This window comes from Amblyomma mixtum, chromosome 9, assembly GCF_055824585.1.
Source record: "Amblyomma mixtum isolate Tamu chromosome 9, ASM5582458v1, whole genome shotgun sequence".
Taxonomy (NCBI): Eukaryota; Metazoa; Arthropoda; class Arachnida; order Ixodida; family Ixodidae; genus Amblyomma; species Amblyomma mixtum.
The window spans coordinates 70,432,290-70,448,778 of NC_143020.1; the positions used below are offsets into that span (position 1 = coordinate 70,432,290).

Here is a 16,489-nt window from a genome sequence, read left to right on the forward strand (position 1 = left end):
TGCCTTGGGACCTTCCCAAAACGTGTGCGTCACACATGGAATCCTTCATTTCTCTCCTCTTCCATCCCATTCCGCGAACTCTCCCCAAATCTGCACCTTGCGCCATCTGGTGTTCACTGTGTCAACTACAGGGTACACTAGCGCACTCTCGTGGCACAATTGGCAACCAACCTGGTTTGGTGTGATGGTGCCACTTGCACTGCCACACACTCCTAACACACTTACTGAGAAACTAAACAAAACTCAAGGCAGAGATCTGTAACAAGCTTGCTTAGTCACCGTTTAAAAAGAAAAACGAAAAATATGTGCTTAACTGCTTACTTAAACATTCTAATTAGTGAGTACAGTTTTGAGTCAATGACATTTGCTGAAGTTAATACCCAACAATCCACGCTGAGGCGTTCCAAACATCAGCCACTCGACAGACTGAACACGTGGCCACATACCAGCCTTCTGCTTCCACTGCTGGGGAGAGTCGGAGGGGGTTATCTTCAGAAGTGGTGGCGAGTACAAGGCCAGGTCCACCAGAACTTCATCAGGAGTGCACTTGTAGTCCTTCTCATGCTGCCTGTGAACACGCAAAACAACAGCACATCAGAGGACGGAAATTTTTGACAAGCTGCCTTTATTTTTTTACATTTTTGATAGATTAAGTTACATGCACATTTGCATGTGCGACTGTAGCGCTGAGATCGTACACATTCGGTTAGTAGTGAAGAAAGCTTGCACAGCCCGTTCAAGGATGGTGCGATGTATTCGTATTGAGGAGATAGATGTGTGCAGCATGCACTGAAGATGGACTACCCTGCGTCAGCACCGGTGTGGTCCAGGTGTTCCAGACGGTGCCAAACATGTTGACAGTAAGGCTTTGGCCGGCCTGACACCACTATGCCTTGTGCTAATTTGGAATGTTGTCAATATCTGCGCGACAGCACATGAAGTGCTGAAGGGACCAATTAAGCATTGTCCTGCTTAATGCGGGCTCATGAGCCAATGAATTAAGCGCCGCAATGGTACATTCTTAGCAATCTTGGGCAGTTTTGCAGAGCCCCACGTATGAAAATTAACTGAACCTAAGCAACCAGCTTGAACTAAGTAGTATGGTTCACATTACAAATTATCCGATTGCAAAAATTTCACAAACTGCCCTGAGTTTCACATCAAATCAGTCGAATTACCAGGCTTTTACTGTACACCCTACATATGCAATCAATCACACACATGCAGCGATACATACCCGCTGCACCGCTCGTCGTAGCATGCCCCATCCAGCTCGTAGCGGCAGATGTGGATGCGGCAGTGCATCTTGTGCGCGTAGGCGGTGCTGTCGAGCGACTGGCCCCGCTGCTTGAGGAAGTTGGGGTTGAGCCGGTAGCCGCGGAAGCCCAAAAGGGGGCTCAAGTACGGCGCCGAGACGTCCACGCGGTGATGCTGGGCGGAAGCCCCCATCGTCATGGAGACGGCATCTCGCTGCTGCCGCAGAAGGCACAGCTCTAGCTTCTGCACAAGGCCACCCAAAGAAAGAAGTGCAAAACGACACGCTGACTATCTGCACGCAAGCAATACCAACCACTTTTTAATCCTTAAGCACTGAATGGCTATGTTTACGGTTTAGTGTCATCATGAAACGTGAAGTGCCATCTGAGGATCACTACACCCGACATCTTTCTCCCCATGTAGACAACACGGGCATGTGCACAAGGACACACACTTGCGCTTGCGGTGGAAAAGCAACAAGGCACAGGTTGGGCCAGTTCAATGAGGGGGGGGAGTTGGCCTGGCTCCCATATAAAAGAATGGCAACGACGGGGAAGCTGAAACTCAAGACTGGTACATCTTACGTGGCGCTCGAAGTAACAAATGTGCTGAGGTGGTTCCCGAGCCTGCACCACAAGCGAAATGTAATACAATCCTGTAGTAAATGGACATGCACCACTGGTGATGGTGAAGAAACCGCAGAAGTAACGGGCCACTTTCACTGTAAAGGTTTTTCCTGTCGCTGGGTGGAGAAGGGGGGCAATCTCAGCGTGCTAGATGAATTTTGATGCAGCGAAATTTCACTGTTACAAAGTAAACTGTAGATTTTACCAACTTCATTCTATCGAGGCTTAACCCTACATGGACCATGGTGGTTGTACAGTCCAGGACTGAACTTTGCAGAATGTGGATGCTTGAAAAAAAGAAAAAAAAAATTTACTGCTGCAATGCCTCATTACCCAGTCAACTGCCATTAATTCCAGCCAATGGTGTATGCATGTCCACTTATGGTTTCAAGGCTTTCCAGTAAACCAGTTTGCCTGACTGCTAATTTCTTTTTTTTTTCCGCAACCCTATAGCCCATAAAGTTTTGTACACTACCGTGCACGAAGAAATTTCTTTTCTGGTTCCTTCACATCGTGTATGCCTCATTCGGGCTCCCCACAGTGTGATGCTCTCTTTAAAACCTACAGATCGCCAAAACATCTAAACAGTGAGGCTGACCGTGAGCGCATCCTTGTGTGGCAGGGAGAAGTCGGACGAAGAGAGCCCCACTGGGGGCTGGAAGCTCTGCAGCTGCTTGGCACAGTGGTCCAGGAACAGGGCCTCCATGGCCGCCCGGTGGTGGAGGCCGGGTGCCGTCTTCTCAGCAACCGGGTCCTGGGGAGGAGGAGAGATCGCCACCACAGACCAGCGGGTCACTCAACGACAAACAGGGCACAAAACGCATGTGCATGGCCCAGCAGTGATCGTACTGAATTAGCCTTCCGAACAAGCATGCCAAGAGATGTCCACAGGTCTGACGAGAAAGTAAAATGGCACCGAAAGACAACATTGGCTGTGGTTTGACCAATGGCCATCCAGAGTAGAACTGCACATCTCAGGGGGCACCTTGACTGTCCAAAGTTTGTAGAGGCAAAAGCATTTTCTGCACCACTTTGACTGCCTCTGTGGCACTGGTGACATCACCACCCGATGATGTCACACATAATTAAGTACTAATTACTAAGTATGACAAATTACTAATGAATGGCTAATTACTGACTATGACTAAACACTAACTGACTGCTAATTAGTGACCCTTAATGTTGATGTCACACACAATTAAGTACTAATTACTAAGTATGACAAATTACTAATGAATGACTAATTACTGACTGACTAAATGCTAATTGACTGCTAATTAATGACCCTTAATGTGACAGCATGTTGTAGCCTTGCCAGGGGGTCCACCCAACACCACCACCCCCTTGCCCTTTGAACTAAACACTTTAGTGACCCTTAATGTTGATGTCACACATAATTAAGTACTAATTACTAAGTATGACAAATTACTAATGAATGACTAATTACTGACTAATGACTAAATGCTAATTAATGACCCTTAATGTGACAGCATGTTGTAGCCCCTTACCCTTTGAACTAAACACTTTTTTGAGGAAAAGAAATGGCACAGTCATCTGGGTGGACACCTGAACCAGAAGAAAGAGAAAGAGGGGCCTGAGGAAAATGAAAACTGTATTTGAGGAAAGGAAATTACATCCCTAGAGGAAGGAAGGAAGTCAGAGTGAAAGAAGAAACAGAAAGAGGGGCCCTAATGAAGAAAACGAAAATTGCATTTGAGGAAAGGAAATTAGGCTCTGTCAAACTGGCTCCTCCCAGTAACTGTCTCACACTCCCTCCTCGCCCATGCACAGTGGGGGGGGGGGGGCCAAGAATAGGGCAATGAAAGTTTGTTGATTTGATTTGTGGGGGTTTAACCTCCCAAAGCGACTCAGGCTATGAGGTTTGGTTTGGTTTGGTTTATGGGGTTTAACGTCCCAAAGCGACTAAGGCTATGAGAGACGCCGTAGTGGAGGGCTCCGGAAATTTCGACCACCTGGGGTTCTTTAACGTGCACTGACATCGCACAGTACACGGGCCTCTAGAATTTCGCCTCCATCGAAATTCAGCCACCACGGGAAAGTTTGTTGGTAAGTGTAGTGTTGCTCCCACAACAAAAGAATGATGTTTTGCCTTCAACATGGGAGCCTACTTTACAAAGGAACACTAAAGCATCATTCCATTGATCTTTTGATCAGTGCTCTTTTTTGTTTTGCATCATCCCGTGTAGAAAGGCTTCAATTGAACTCTGAATTTCAAAGTTCCAGAACCCTGAATCAATGTGAAGCTGCAGCACTAATAATCATGACAAAAGCTTGCTGGCAACTGCACCAAACCCACCCAGTCTCAGAGTGTGCCACAATCGGGCCAAATGTCAAACAACATACGCTGTTGCCGACTGTAATGGTGACTGTCACAGTCGGAGCAGGCGGCTCGGCACTGCTGGCCGGAATTTTGGCGACGGCCTTTCCGGAAGCCGCCGACACATCCTTTCCGGCTCCTGTCGTGACGATGACCTTCCTTGGAGCCGCTTTCGCCGCTGGCGGTACTGGCGATGCCACCCTCGACGACGGAGCGGCCGGAGCCGGCGTTTTCGATGAAGCCTCGGAAGAAGCGACGGCAGCAGTCGTTGCAGTCACGGTAGGAGCACTCGAGGAAGACATCGCCAGCGAGCTCTGCTTCAGCTCCTGAAGGCGCTGCCGCATCTCCGCTTCCAGCTTCTGCAGGCGGATCTTCTCCGCGAGGAAGGCGGCGTCCGTCCGTTTCGTGAGGGCAGACGTGGAAGTCTTTTGTGAAGAGTCTGGAGCAGAGATCCGGGCTCGTTTTGGCACCTGAGTCACGGAAGAAAGACAGTAAAACAGGCGTCAAGTGGAAAAACAAAAGGTGATAGATAATAACACTAATAACAACGGTAATAATATTTACTGAGTGGACCTGGGACAATTCAATGTTGAGGTATGCCTGAAAACCCAGTGAGAGGTTCGTTGGATTTGGTCCTAAAATGCTATCATTTCAGAGAAAATTTAAGAGAAAAAGTAAGAGTAAACGTGACAGTAAAATGAAGGTTTTTACAAAACTAATTTATAAGCAATAATAAACAATAGAGGAAAAAGGTACAGCGTAATAAGATGAGAAAACAGTGTTCACTTAAAGGGATGGACGTTTGGATGAGTGAAGAAGAGAGTTCAAAATCAATACAGTCATACGGAATGAGTTCAAGAAAGCTCACAAAAAGCTTTATAATTTTCATTTCCCTGATGTATACATGAGCAGATAGAACAAGGCACAACTTGATTGTACTGACTGCACAATGAAAGGCTTGTTGAGCTGGATAAGACCAGAATTCTGACGTGCACTTGGATCCCAGGGCAAATACTATATTTACTCACATAATGATTGGTTTATGGGGTTTAACGTCCCAAATTACTCACATAATGAACCCATCTTTCTAGAAATGTTGACATCAATAGGGGGGGAGGGTTCATTATCTGGGGAAAAAGAGTTGTTGCGAATAACAATCGAAATTCATATTAGATGTAAGACTGGGAAAAAGAGAGCCCAGCAAGTATTCTGTGAAAACTTCAATAAGGTTGCACTAGTTGCAGCATGTAGGTTGCAGATACAACTTGCAATTGAATTTGTAGTTACAATTTGCAGCAACAGGTTGCAGTGCAAGTTTTAGGCGAGAATGCAAGTGCAGGCCTGAGTCAAGCCACTCTACAAGCAAACCACTGCTAGGCTCATTCATTACATTGAGCGGCAAAGAAAAAGAAACAAAGACTATAGCGCCCTGTCCACATGTCACAAAACCGGGCTCCTCACACACAAGCAGAGACCTAGGGAAGCGACTCACCTGCTGCAGGGTCGAGATGGAGATCTTGCGCTTGGGGGCTGGCGTGGAACCAGTGGCGCCCTCGGCTGTTGCCGGAAGCTGGTACCGGTCCCCGTACAGCACCCTCCCGTGCAGCCTGCACTGGTTCTCCAGTTTGTCAATGTGGCCCTTGCGCTTGTCCACAGCCATCTGCAGGGTCTGCAGCTGTGGGGGAAACGACCAGTGAGCCCAGTGTAGGGAACCACACTGAACACAGCAGAGGTGTGTATTCTCTCACCTCTACACATTTTTCATTTGCATTTTCTCCACGACATAGAGCACCAGGTGCTGCACATTGTCTCTATCATAACGTGGCAGTGGGCTGGTATTATTTAACGATTCCACATCTATTCCATTGAACTTTTGTATTTCCCATTCTTCGATACTGGCTGGAGCAACACCATGCCCCTGTTATCGTTGGCCATGAGCCAATAAATTAAAGGTGCACTGAAGAGGAATCTGAAGTTGTCTTTTTGCCGCGGGAACTCGATCTACACGTTCCCAGCATTCTTAGAAACTGCAACTTATTGCCCTGTGTGGCCGATTTCCCTAATTAAATCGAATTAACATCCGGCTCCTGCCCTTTTTTTTTAATTCTGCCTCGTACGGTGGGCGGAGTCGACCAACGCGTGGAGTGCCTTTCACCCAGTCCTGTGGCGGCTTGCCGCTCTGCCATCGGCGGAGTAATACGTAGTAGTCCATAGTAGCAAATAGTCCGCGCGTATTTTTATTTCCGCGGGCTTATTTTGCGGCTATATTATCTGCGAATGAAATTATTTATTCATGGAAACCTAAAAAACAAAATAAAGCAAAGGCAAAGCCTCCACGGAGCTGGCTGAAAGGAACTTCACGCGTTGGTCGACTCCGCCCATCGTACGAGGCAGAATTACAACAAAAAGGGCGGGAGCCGGACGTTAATTCGATTTAATTAGGGAAATCGGCCATACAGGGCAATAAGTTGCAGTTTCTAAGAATGCTAGGAGCGTGTAGATCGAGTTCCCGCTGCAAAAAGACAAGTTCAGAATCCTCTTCAGTGCACCTTTAAGAGCAAACATGAGACACGCCATCACTCCAATTCAATTCAATTGTTCTATAAGTGTATACAATGTATGCACTTCAGCCAATGAATGGCGAGGAATACAAAGATGAACTGGAACTGATGCAGAATTACTGCAGTCAGACCTCATTACAGCAAACAGGCAAAAAACAGTTCGATGTAGCCGTAATTTGTAGTGTACAAATTTTGTCAAAAACTCGCGCAGGAGAAGCACAATTCTACTCAGTGAGAGGATAGCAGCTAGGAGGGGCTTTGTGATGCTTACAATATCATTGACAGTAATTAACTGGAAAAAGACTTGCTAAACTAGGCTACTCGAAATGAAGCCCACTCTAAAGCTTGTTTGTCCAGAACAGTGGCACCATGCGCACAACTACTGTAACGTGTGTAACATTGCTTTAAAGGGACAGTGAGGAAAGCTCTATTAATATTTTTTTAAAAGCAAAATCCGATAGTTCGGCATTTCATGGCTTTGTTGCCACTTGGCCGGCAGCGAAAGATGCATTTATTTCTAAGAAATTTGGATTCGAAGTTGAAAAAGTTTTTCCCGCCGCTCTGATTCAAACTTGGAATTCCCCTATGACGACACAGGGCTAAGTGACGTGAAACATGACGTGCACATGACGTAACGCAGACTCCGTGATTTCTGGCCGCCAGCAGTGCGGCCTAGCAGCAGCCGAAAAGAAAGCTACCGCCGGCCGCACGTTGAAGGCATCTATCGGCTATTGCGGCCGTCGCTACCGTCGCTTCGTTTACGTTCGCACCGGCGTTTGCCAGTGTTACGATGGATCCCGCTCTCGAAGTCATCAACGAAGTTCTCGCAAATAGACACCTTTAGCATATCGTGTACCTTGTTACCGTTAGCGGAATACCAGGAGCCCGCCTACCGCCGATGAGCAGGCGCTGATTGGTCCCGATGCTGCAGGCGCGCGCGTAGCTGCCGGATACGTGGCGACATCTGGCGACGTCAAGGAGATTTCCGCATGCATTGGCTGCGCCTCAGTGATTCGTGGCTCTCGTGTCCTAGTGTTGCTAGAACCATTGAGTCTAGCAACACTGTTTTGTCCTATGACGTCATCACGCTTGTACTTGCGAGTTTGGCCTGTGGCGGCAATACCTGTATTTTGATTCTTGCTCTTTTCTACGTTACAAGAGCTTTGTTGTCAGTACGAGCGGCGTTTTTGTAATCGGGAGATGGTATTCTGTCGATACAAGCCAACTTCAATTTCTCCTCAGTGTCCCTTTAACATGACAGGAGGTGCAGGCCTGTCCAAAAGTTTCTGGGCCACATAAAGACCTTGTCCGTCCAGAACAGTGCATACCACACTATGCAACATATGTGCCCAGTTTTCATCACTTCAAGTCGCTGCAAGATGTACAGCCCTTTCCAGAAGTTTCCAGGCCACATCAGTGGCCCAGCCAGGCCTGTCTCTGCGACCTTTTCTAGACTTTCTTACCTGCACGTTGGCTTTGCGGATGCCCGTGGCATGACCGGCCACGAGTCTCTCCAGGGTGGCTAGCTGCTCACGCAGCCGCTGGATGCGGACCTGGGTGCCACGCACCGCGGACTTCTTGGTGAGCACCTCGGCCCGAAGGGTGTCCATGCGCTTTCCCTCCAGGCGGAGTGCTTTCCTGGACACGAAGCGAGCCAGGGAAGAAATCATGTCACGCCTGCAGAAAATGCTGTACACACTTCTGTAGCCATGATGGCACAAGTATGCAAGAGGCACCTGCCACAGGATAAGCCAGGGGTGCTCAGTCTTCATAGCCTCATGGGAGCCCCAGCGTCCATCCCTTCCTGCCCAACATGCAGGCAAGAAAGAGCATGCATGTGCACAGCCCCTCAGAGAAGAGCCAAATTAATAATGACTGGCTGTATACTGTGGCAGCCTGCTAAAATCGAACCTTGCTATAGTGATGAAGTAAAAAATTATAAAATAGTTCCATATAGTCAAAGTTTTGATTTGATTTATTGGGGTTTGATGTCTCAAAGCAACTCAGGCTATGAGGGACACCGCAATGAAGGGCTCCGGAAATTTTGACCACCTGGAGTTCTTTAACGTGCACCGACATCGCACAGTACACGGGCCTCTAGAATTTCACCTCCAATGAAATTCAGCCACTGCGGCCGGGATCGAACTCGCGTCTTTCGGGTCAGCAGCCGAGCGCCATAACCAATGAACCAACTGCAGTTTCTCACTTGGATCCTCACGAGAGAGAAGAAATCCTGCTTACCGTTCGGCGTGTAGAGTGTTCTCGAGGATCTCCAGTGACCGCTTGGCAGACGCCTGCTGCTTCAGCCGACGGGCGCGGATCAGCTGCTGCTGCTGCTGTGCGGAGTCGGCCGCATCAGCCATGGGGACGGCCGAGCGCAGCTCTCGGCGGGCGATCTCGGCCTTGAGACGGCGGTACTCTAGCTGTTGGGCCTGCGACAGCTTCATCACAGACGTTGGCGTGGATGTCGCGGGGACAGCCGCTGGAATCGGGAGGGGTGGCGGAACCTGGAGGAGCGACGAAGACAGAGAAGCACCGTTGGAATGCGATAGGACACATCAAGAGCATAAAACACTACAGAACAGTGGTTGGTTGGTTTGTGGGGGTTTAACGTCCCAAAGCGACTAAGGCTATGAGGGACGCTGTAGTGAAGGGCTCTGGAAATTTCAACCACCTGGTGTTCCTTAACGTGCACTGACATCACACAGTATGCAGGCCTCTAGAATTTCATCTCCATCGAAATGCAACCGGCGTGGCCAGAATCGAACCCACGTCTTTCGGGTCAGCAGCTGAGCACCATAACCACTGAGCCACCACGGCAGCCTACAGAACAGTGGGACTAACAGTGCGATGAGAAACACTTCTTGACGAACCAGATGTGTACCGTGATTATCCATTATCCGATTGCAATGCGCAGCTGATTTTAATGTTTGCGGAAAGTAAATAACTGGTTATCAGGAAAGAAAAGGCACAGTAACAGTATGTCTCACACTCAGCAGATACCTGAACTGTGACGTAGGGAAGGGAAAGGGTTGAAGAAGGGAGTGAAAAAGAAAGGCACCATAGTGTGGGTTCCAGATTAATATCAACCTTCTGAGGATCTTTAACGCACACTGCCATCATATAGCACACATGCACCTTCATCAAGTAGAAGACTGTCACAGCCAGGATTGAATCAGCATCCCAGGGTTCAGCAGCCAAATGCCCTAACCAACTACCGTATTTACTCGCATAATAGGCGCACTTTTTTTCCAGAAAATCCGGCTCAAAGTTCGGGGTGCGCCTATTACGCGGGGTAAAATTTCCGGAAATTTTTCGACTCGCAAAATTGAACACACCGCGTAAACGCACTCGTGTACGGGCCGCACCCCGTTTTCGCGAAGAAAATGTTAAAAAAAAAAAGATCCGTGTAAGGGCCGCACCGAAACTTTCCACGACACACACGGGAATAGCCTTCGGAATGCACGCGCCGAGGCCTCCGCGATCGGCTCCGGCTGCGCGCAAGGGGCGCTTGGTCGCGGAGGCCACACACGCGCGCAGGAGCTTCCAGACGCCGCCCACGAAGGGCGCCCAAGGCCAAGCTCATCATCATCATCGTTTTACTCCGCCGCGAGCTTTCGCTATCTATATCGCCATCAGCATCTCCAGCTCATTTTTTTTTTTTTGTTGTTGTTGCTTTCAAGTGCCGGGATTTGCGGTAGCGCGATAGTTATCGTGGTTTATGGCTTTGCCGCGGAGCGTTGATGTTTTAGCTCGACGGGCAAGCACCTTAACAGCTTAACAGGGCAAGCACCTTAACGGGAGTTTGCTCTCGAGCGCGGCAAGCGTGCCGCAGGTCGGAAAATACGACGTGGCCGAGAAGTGCGGCAGTTGCGACTGCGGCGTCCCTAAATTTTCGTACGCGACTCCAAGCGCCGAGGTTTTCGTGGGCCTAAGTCGGGAACGTTTCCGGCTTGAGATGAAGCTTTCCAAACAGAGGTTTAAAGTGAGCATCCCTGAAAACTGTGTGCGGCTGTTCTATGCGATGTCGTTGGACGTGCTGTGGGTCCGCAGCAGCTGCGACGGCAGCAGCACTAGTAGGGACTAGTAGTCAGTTCAGCAAAAACTCTGTTAAAATAAAGATTAGGAAGCGCAGGGTGGCGAGGCGTCGGCTTGCAATCGTGTAAATACAGTATTGATCACAGTGCCAAGTTCTGGGTGCGCCTATTATGCGCGGAAATAAAAAAAATCGGATTTTTCGCGCCCTAACTAGGGGTGCGCCTATTATGCGAGTGCGCCTATTACGCGAGTAAATACGGTACTCACCATGGCAACACGGAAATGAAAAAAAAAAAAAGAAAAAGAGAGGAAAAACTAAATTTGTGCAGAAGCCTAAAGCCATGTTCACATCTGAGTCCACGTTATTCCTGGTCGATCTCTTGACAATTCTTCGCTCTCATTGGGCTGAACGCACCTCAAATTCACAGATGCGTACAACGCCATTGCAAGGCCAGCAGCTTAAGGCAAATGGAGATCAACGCTGATAACAAAGTACACTTTCCATGCCTTCTACACTCGCGTGCGGCCTGGCTAACTAGACTAGTCAGCAGCTAACCGAACTGTTAACAGGAAAAAACAGGAGGCCCAACATAGCCCAGATACACTGTGAAAAACATGGCAGAAGTCGCATTCCATTTCTAAGCCTATTCTATGCGGCAAATAGCTATGGCGTCACTGCTAATGGTCAGTGTGGCGACCAGAGCACATGGACTGTTGCTGCCACGAAGCTCCAGAGTTGCATTTGCATACAGTGCATCATGCTGAAGGGATTCCTCCGCTAGTGGTCACTAGTAGGTATCACACTCGCACACCCAACGAATGCACTTTCTTTTGTAAAAAATTTAAACAATCTGCGGAGCGCACTTCTGGACCAAAACCTTAAATCCAGAGTCCATGCAACCACAGCACACTTCCCAGAAAAGAAAGTCCCACTGAAATATCGCACAGCACACCAAACCAGCAGTCTCCTCACGCACCTGGGACTTCTGCCGTGCCTCCTTGAGCAGTTTGTCGAGGCCAACGGAGAAGAAGTTCTCAAAGGATGGCACGGGCTCCTCCTCAGCCTCACTCTCATCCTCATCTTCTTCCTCAGACGTCGTGTCATCCTCACCCAGGTTGATGACAACCGGTTCAGTCTGGAAAACAAGAGGCGTAGAACAGTGAATTTGACCAAGCTTACAGTGTGACAGGGGCGTGCAATTCAGAAGCGGCGCACAAGAAAACCACCATAAGCGCCAGTTGATAAACAAGTTTGATATACCCAACATCACTGAAATTTTGGTGAAAGTGGGAAGTCCTCAAACAACTGTAATTGCCCAGCTACTACCCAATTCCACCCTAGGGCGACCTTAGCCTAACAACTAATCACTAAGGCTACCCAACGTCACTTAAATTTTGGTGAACGTGGCAAGTCCCCGGACAATTGCAATGGCCTCTGTATGAATTTGAACCTGCATAAAAAACAAATAAAAATGTGAATTCTGAGAAACCCTTTCACTGGAATATTCATTATTAGAAAGAGGAACAGATGTAATTCACAAGGTTGCTTTACATACAGAGTCACAGGAGTGATCTCTCTACAACAAAAGCACAGTTTTTTTCTCAATCCTACCGGGTGTCTACCCTGTAGTGTGCAATGACTACACAGGGTTGCCAAGCAAGCACAGGCAGTGCTACCTTTTTGACGTCGATAAATGCAGCCTCTGCAGCCTTCGGCATGTGTCGCATCCTGGGCGTGACAAGAACGGCTGGGTGCATGATCTTGGGAGTCTGGGCATCCTTGGGAGAAGCCGTTCGGCTGGCTTCCTTGACTTCCACCGGGGGCTGCTACGGCACAACAGCAGCAAGAGAAGAAAATGCGATGCAGACTGGGACGCGTCACAGGCCCATCCTCACAAGTCCCACCACAAATTACTGACAACCACAAGCCCCTTGTCCCCTAACGTCTCATTAGCTCATTCTGCTGCAATGACTTCAAACCTGGGAGCCTCCAGGCAGTGGCTAATATACACTACAGTTGAGTCCACTCATAACAATATTCAAGTGCCACGGAAATTCATTGTTATTATAAACGGGTTGCACAAAAAAAAGCATAACAACTGCAAAGAGAGGTCACGGACGGCAAGTGACATGCGAGCTCCACCAAGGCATCGTTTCGGTGGCCCCGAAAGGGGCCTGGGAAAAAGAAAATTGGCAGTGGCTTAGCTCTGGTTAAGCCTGGATATACAAGCGAAAAAGCTGCAGTTACGCTTGGTTTGACGTCATGGCTGTCGCAGTTCGGGCACAATGCACTGGCAGCACCATGATAGCGGTGTCGGCAAGCACGTTATTAGCCCTCCTTCCGCATGCGTGGTATGGTATGGAGGTACTGTTTTATGGTAAACATGCGGCTGCAACGAAAGGGCAAACGGCGGCCGCCTCTCATGCGTTATTTCAACGCCTTGCGAAAGAACCTTCTCCTCTTGGGACGGCAGCGGAGGCCGCATGGCAGCGGCGAAGAGTAAACTGGTGGCAAGGAGGAGAAGGGAGGCGGCGTCCAGGGGTGGCCCATGCGAAGCGCGTTGTTGACGAGCCTAGTGAAGCTTTTCGCTTCAAAAATACGAGAAGGTTGCCGCGGCCGTCTCTCAGCTTGAGAAAACCCGAAGAAACACTGGAGTGAAATCGCCACAAGCATCTCGCCACGTACTTCTCAGTGGCTTGCACGAGAAAACCCCACGCCCATCAGCCTTGCTTGCCTCACGCGAAGCTTAGCCAACATCCTTCCCCATGGCATCCAGGTACTCCACGTAGTGCAGCGGAAGATCCCTTGCGAAAACGAAGCCCCGGAGGGACTGACACTGTTGGTTACGATAGTGCGTACTTAACCGAGTTACACACTTTCTTACCGTCTTTGTAGTCCTTCACGATACTGCACTTCGTCTCCAAATCAATAGCCGTGCACTTTCTTTTCACCGACAACGTCCGATAATCAGTTGGCGTATCAGCCATCTTCTGTTTTGGCGGCGATTCAAACGAGACTGAGAAACCATGTGGCCAGGAACGACTTCAACGCAATCAACTAACACAAACAACCAAATCCGTTGGCAGAACTGCGCAGAATGAGGGGAGAGCGAGCAGCAGGCTGCAGCGCTGTCGGCGCGTTGGCAAGGTCCATTCGTGTTTCGGTGGGTGGTGCGGCGTAGAGCTATGGGCGCAGCCCATTTGTGTTCGGAGGGGTGGAAGGGCAGCGGGAGAGAGGCGCGTGAGGCTGGCGACGCGGAGAAGGCTGGAAAGCAGGTTCTATTGTATGAGCACGCACCGGGGAGGGTGCAGCGGCTGGAATTTATTTCTTTATTATTTTCAAGGATTTCGCATTCCACTACCTTTTGGCACGAGCGTTCAGGAGCCAGACTTCATTGTTATAACCGATAATGCGGCATGGGGGCACAACCCGCTTACTACAGAAAACATACAAAAGTGGATGGTGCAGCAGCTTTTCATTGTCATAACCGATATATTGCTAAAACCGGTATCGTTATAAGTGGGCTCGACTGTAATAAGCCAGTTGAAGAATGTTAACCAGGCCTGATTCTATGTGATGCTTGGCATTCATGACAGCCCATTCTATGACTTTTCACAATCATTGATTAGCACAGAAAGCCAATCTGTGCTGTCAAAGCTTGGCTATGCCTCGTAAAGAGCCAACCAACTAGAAGTGAAAAGATCCACTACCACCGCCTGACAGTGTACTTTGCATGCAGAGATTGTGCATTCATCCTTTCCTAGTGGTACGCGCTCGTTCCTTCACTTTCAGCTACAACCCAGGCTTCCTGACTACTATGCTTAGTAACATACTATACATAGGAACATACTACAACTCGTAAAGCACATGGCAACTTTTACGCTGAAAAACGTAACCTCAGGAAAACACACCAAGCGCAAATGGAAAGGTCAGCAGAGACAACAAGTTTTGGAGGTCTGGATCACCATTTATGTATTGCCATAGCAAGCCTCAAAGACATGCACACTGCTCGACAAGCAAACTGCCCCACACATAACAAGACTGCGGGAGACTAAATTCAAAATTGTTGTTTAACTAAGAGTAAACTGGCTTTCCAAATGTTTCCAAAAGATAAGCTATTTATATCTCAAGTAAAAAAATTCGTGCAGAAATTTGGTGAACCAAAATTTGACCGCAGCCTTCTGGCATAGCATGCTTGTTATAGTAAGCCATACAAAACGATGAAAACTAACCGTGGCAAGCGGAGTGGCGCTGTTCAACGGCGAGAGGGGTGTTCGGTGGTTGGCACGTTGTTGCAGCATCGGTGTCTGTTGCTGCTGCTGTTGTGGAAGTTGATGCTGCAGTGGATGTTGATTCAGCGGCTGGGCTTCGGGAGTCTTGGGCTTGTGCCGCCTCTGCAGCACAGCCTGCAGCAGCTGCGCGCGGAGGGCCTCTTCGTCTTCATCGTCACTTCCCCCTGCCACCTCTGCAAAGGTAAGACACACGGAGAACATGCCTCGTATCAGAGGTGGCACAAACAATTTCAGTGCAACACCACAAGTAAATCGCATAGCAACGGCCTCACAGAGAACTAATAACGCAACAAAGGCATTCCAAAACATGAACCATGAAAGTGGCAACAGAAAGTATTCACACAAAATCTTTAAATTGAATGACAACCACAAACACTTTAAGGCCAACTCTCAGTGTGATATCTTTAGAATAGAGAACAAACTGAACAGTAACTACGAAGAAAAAAAACATGAGGTCATTATGTTAAAACAAGCATCTCGTTAAACTCAAGTTAAATTTTAATAACGACAGCAATCCCTTCTTAAAGCACAGCTATAAGTACTGCCATTAGGACGTTAATTACTGGTAAGTAAATTGTTAATCCTTTTGAAAAAAATGTTCAGACAGATTCTAAGTTTTCACCACACAGGATTGCCACAATAAACCCCAAAAAAAATCAGAAACTCATTTGCCGAAAATAATATTCGGCAGAAAAAAATACGAAACTGAGTTCTGAAATAAACGCTGAAAAAAGTCCGAAATTTCTAAAAATAAAAGTCAAAACTTTCTCAACGGCAGACAGGTCTAGCGGAGACGCGGAAGCGCTGAATATGAATGTCGTGAAAAATACTAAGTCAGAGCGAAAGCTATCAATGTGCACCAATAGTAACTTACTGTTGCTAAAAAAAATAACTTGAAAAAAAAAAAAAAACCCTTAATTCTGAAAATCCTTGTTGAATAACACGACTTCTATCCGAATTTGAAATCACGGAACAGCTCCCGATCTCTCCCCTCCGAATTCTAATAAAATAAAAAAATCAGAAATATGTGTTGTGTTTAATGGCATATAAGCAACTAAGGCTATCATGCACCAAATGCAAGGTTTTAATGTTTTTGCTTTTGGATAAGGACTAGATAGTTTTTAAGGTATTATAACTTCAGGAGCATTGCTTCTTTAAAATTAAAAACAAAGGAAATTCTGACAATAAGAGCAAGCTAGGTTAAAGAGATCTATTCATAATGAAATTGTATAAAGTGTTTTATCTTGAGTTTCTTGTTTGTTTGTTTGATCATTTTATTTTGACAGAACTGGTTACAATACAAGACCGAATAACACACATGGGTATAAAGCACTGCCAAGGTAGACGAGTTTTGAGTTTTATACATGAAAATAAGG

General features: G+C 47.8%; 1 protein-coding gene across 5 annotated transcripts in view; it reads right to left on the reverse strand.

The window, feature by feature from the left end:
• LOC149329605 (uncharacterized) overlaps nt 1-16,489 on the reverse strand; it is a 59,486-nt gene that overhangs the window by 26,313 nt on the left and 16,684 nt on the right. For 4 of the 5 annotated variants that reach the window (XR_016285586.1, XR_016285587.1, XM_089560329.1 and 1 more), the window contains exons 9-18: nt 15,054-15,286; nt 12,498-12,647; nt 11,798-11,956; nt 9,024-9,289; nt 8,246-8,420; nt 5,714-5,896; nt 4,248-4,691; nt 2,482-2,637; nt 1,238-1,500; nt 447-568 (exon numbers count right to left, since the gene is read on the reverse strand). Coding sequence is in view for 3 of the 5 variants with exons in the window: in XM_089560329.1 (XP_089416455.1) it covers nt 447-568; nt 1,238-1,500; nt 2,482-2,637; nt 4,248-4,691; nt 5,714-5,896; nt 8,246-8,420; nt 9,024-9,289; nt 11,798-11,956; nt 12,498-12,647; nt 15,054-15,286 (2,151 nt within the window). In the remaining 2 variants the exon portion in view is untranslated. The remainder of the gene's footprint in view (nt 1-446; nt 569-1,237; nt 1,501-2,481; nt 2,638-4,247; nt 4,692-5,713; nt 5,897-8,245; nt 8,421-9,023; nt 9,290-11,797; nt 11,957-12,497; nt 12,648-15,053; nt 15,287-16,489) is intronic. The other variant, XM_089560328.1, reaches the window with a different exon arrangement.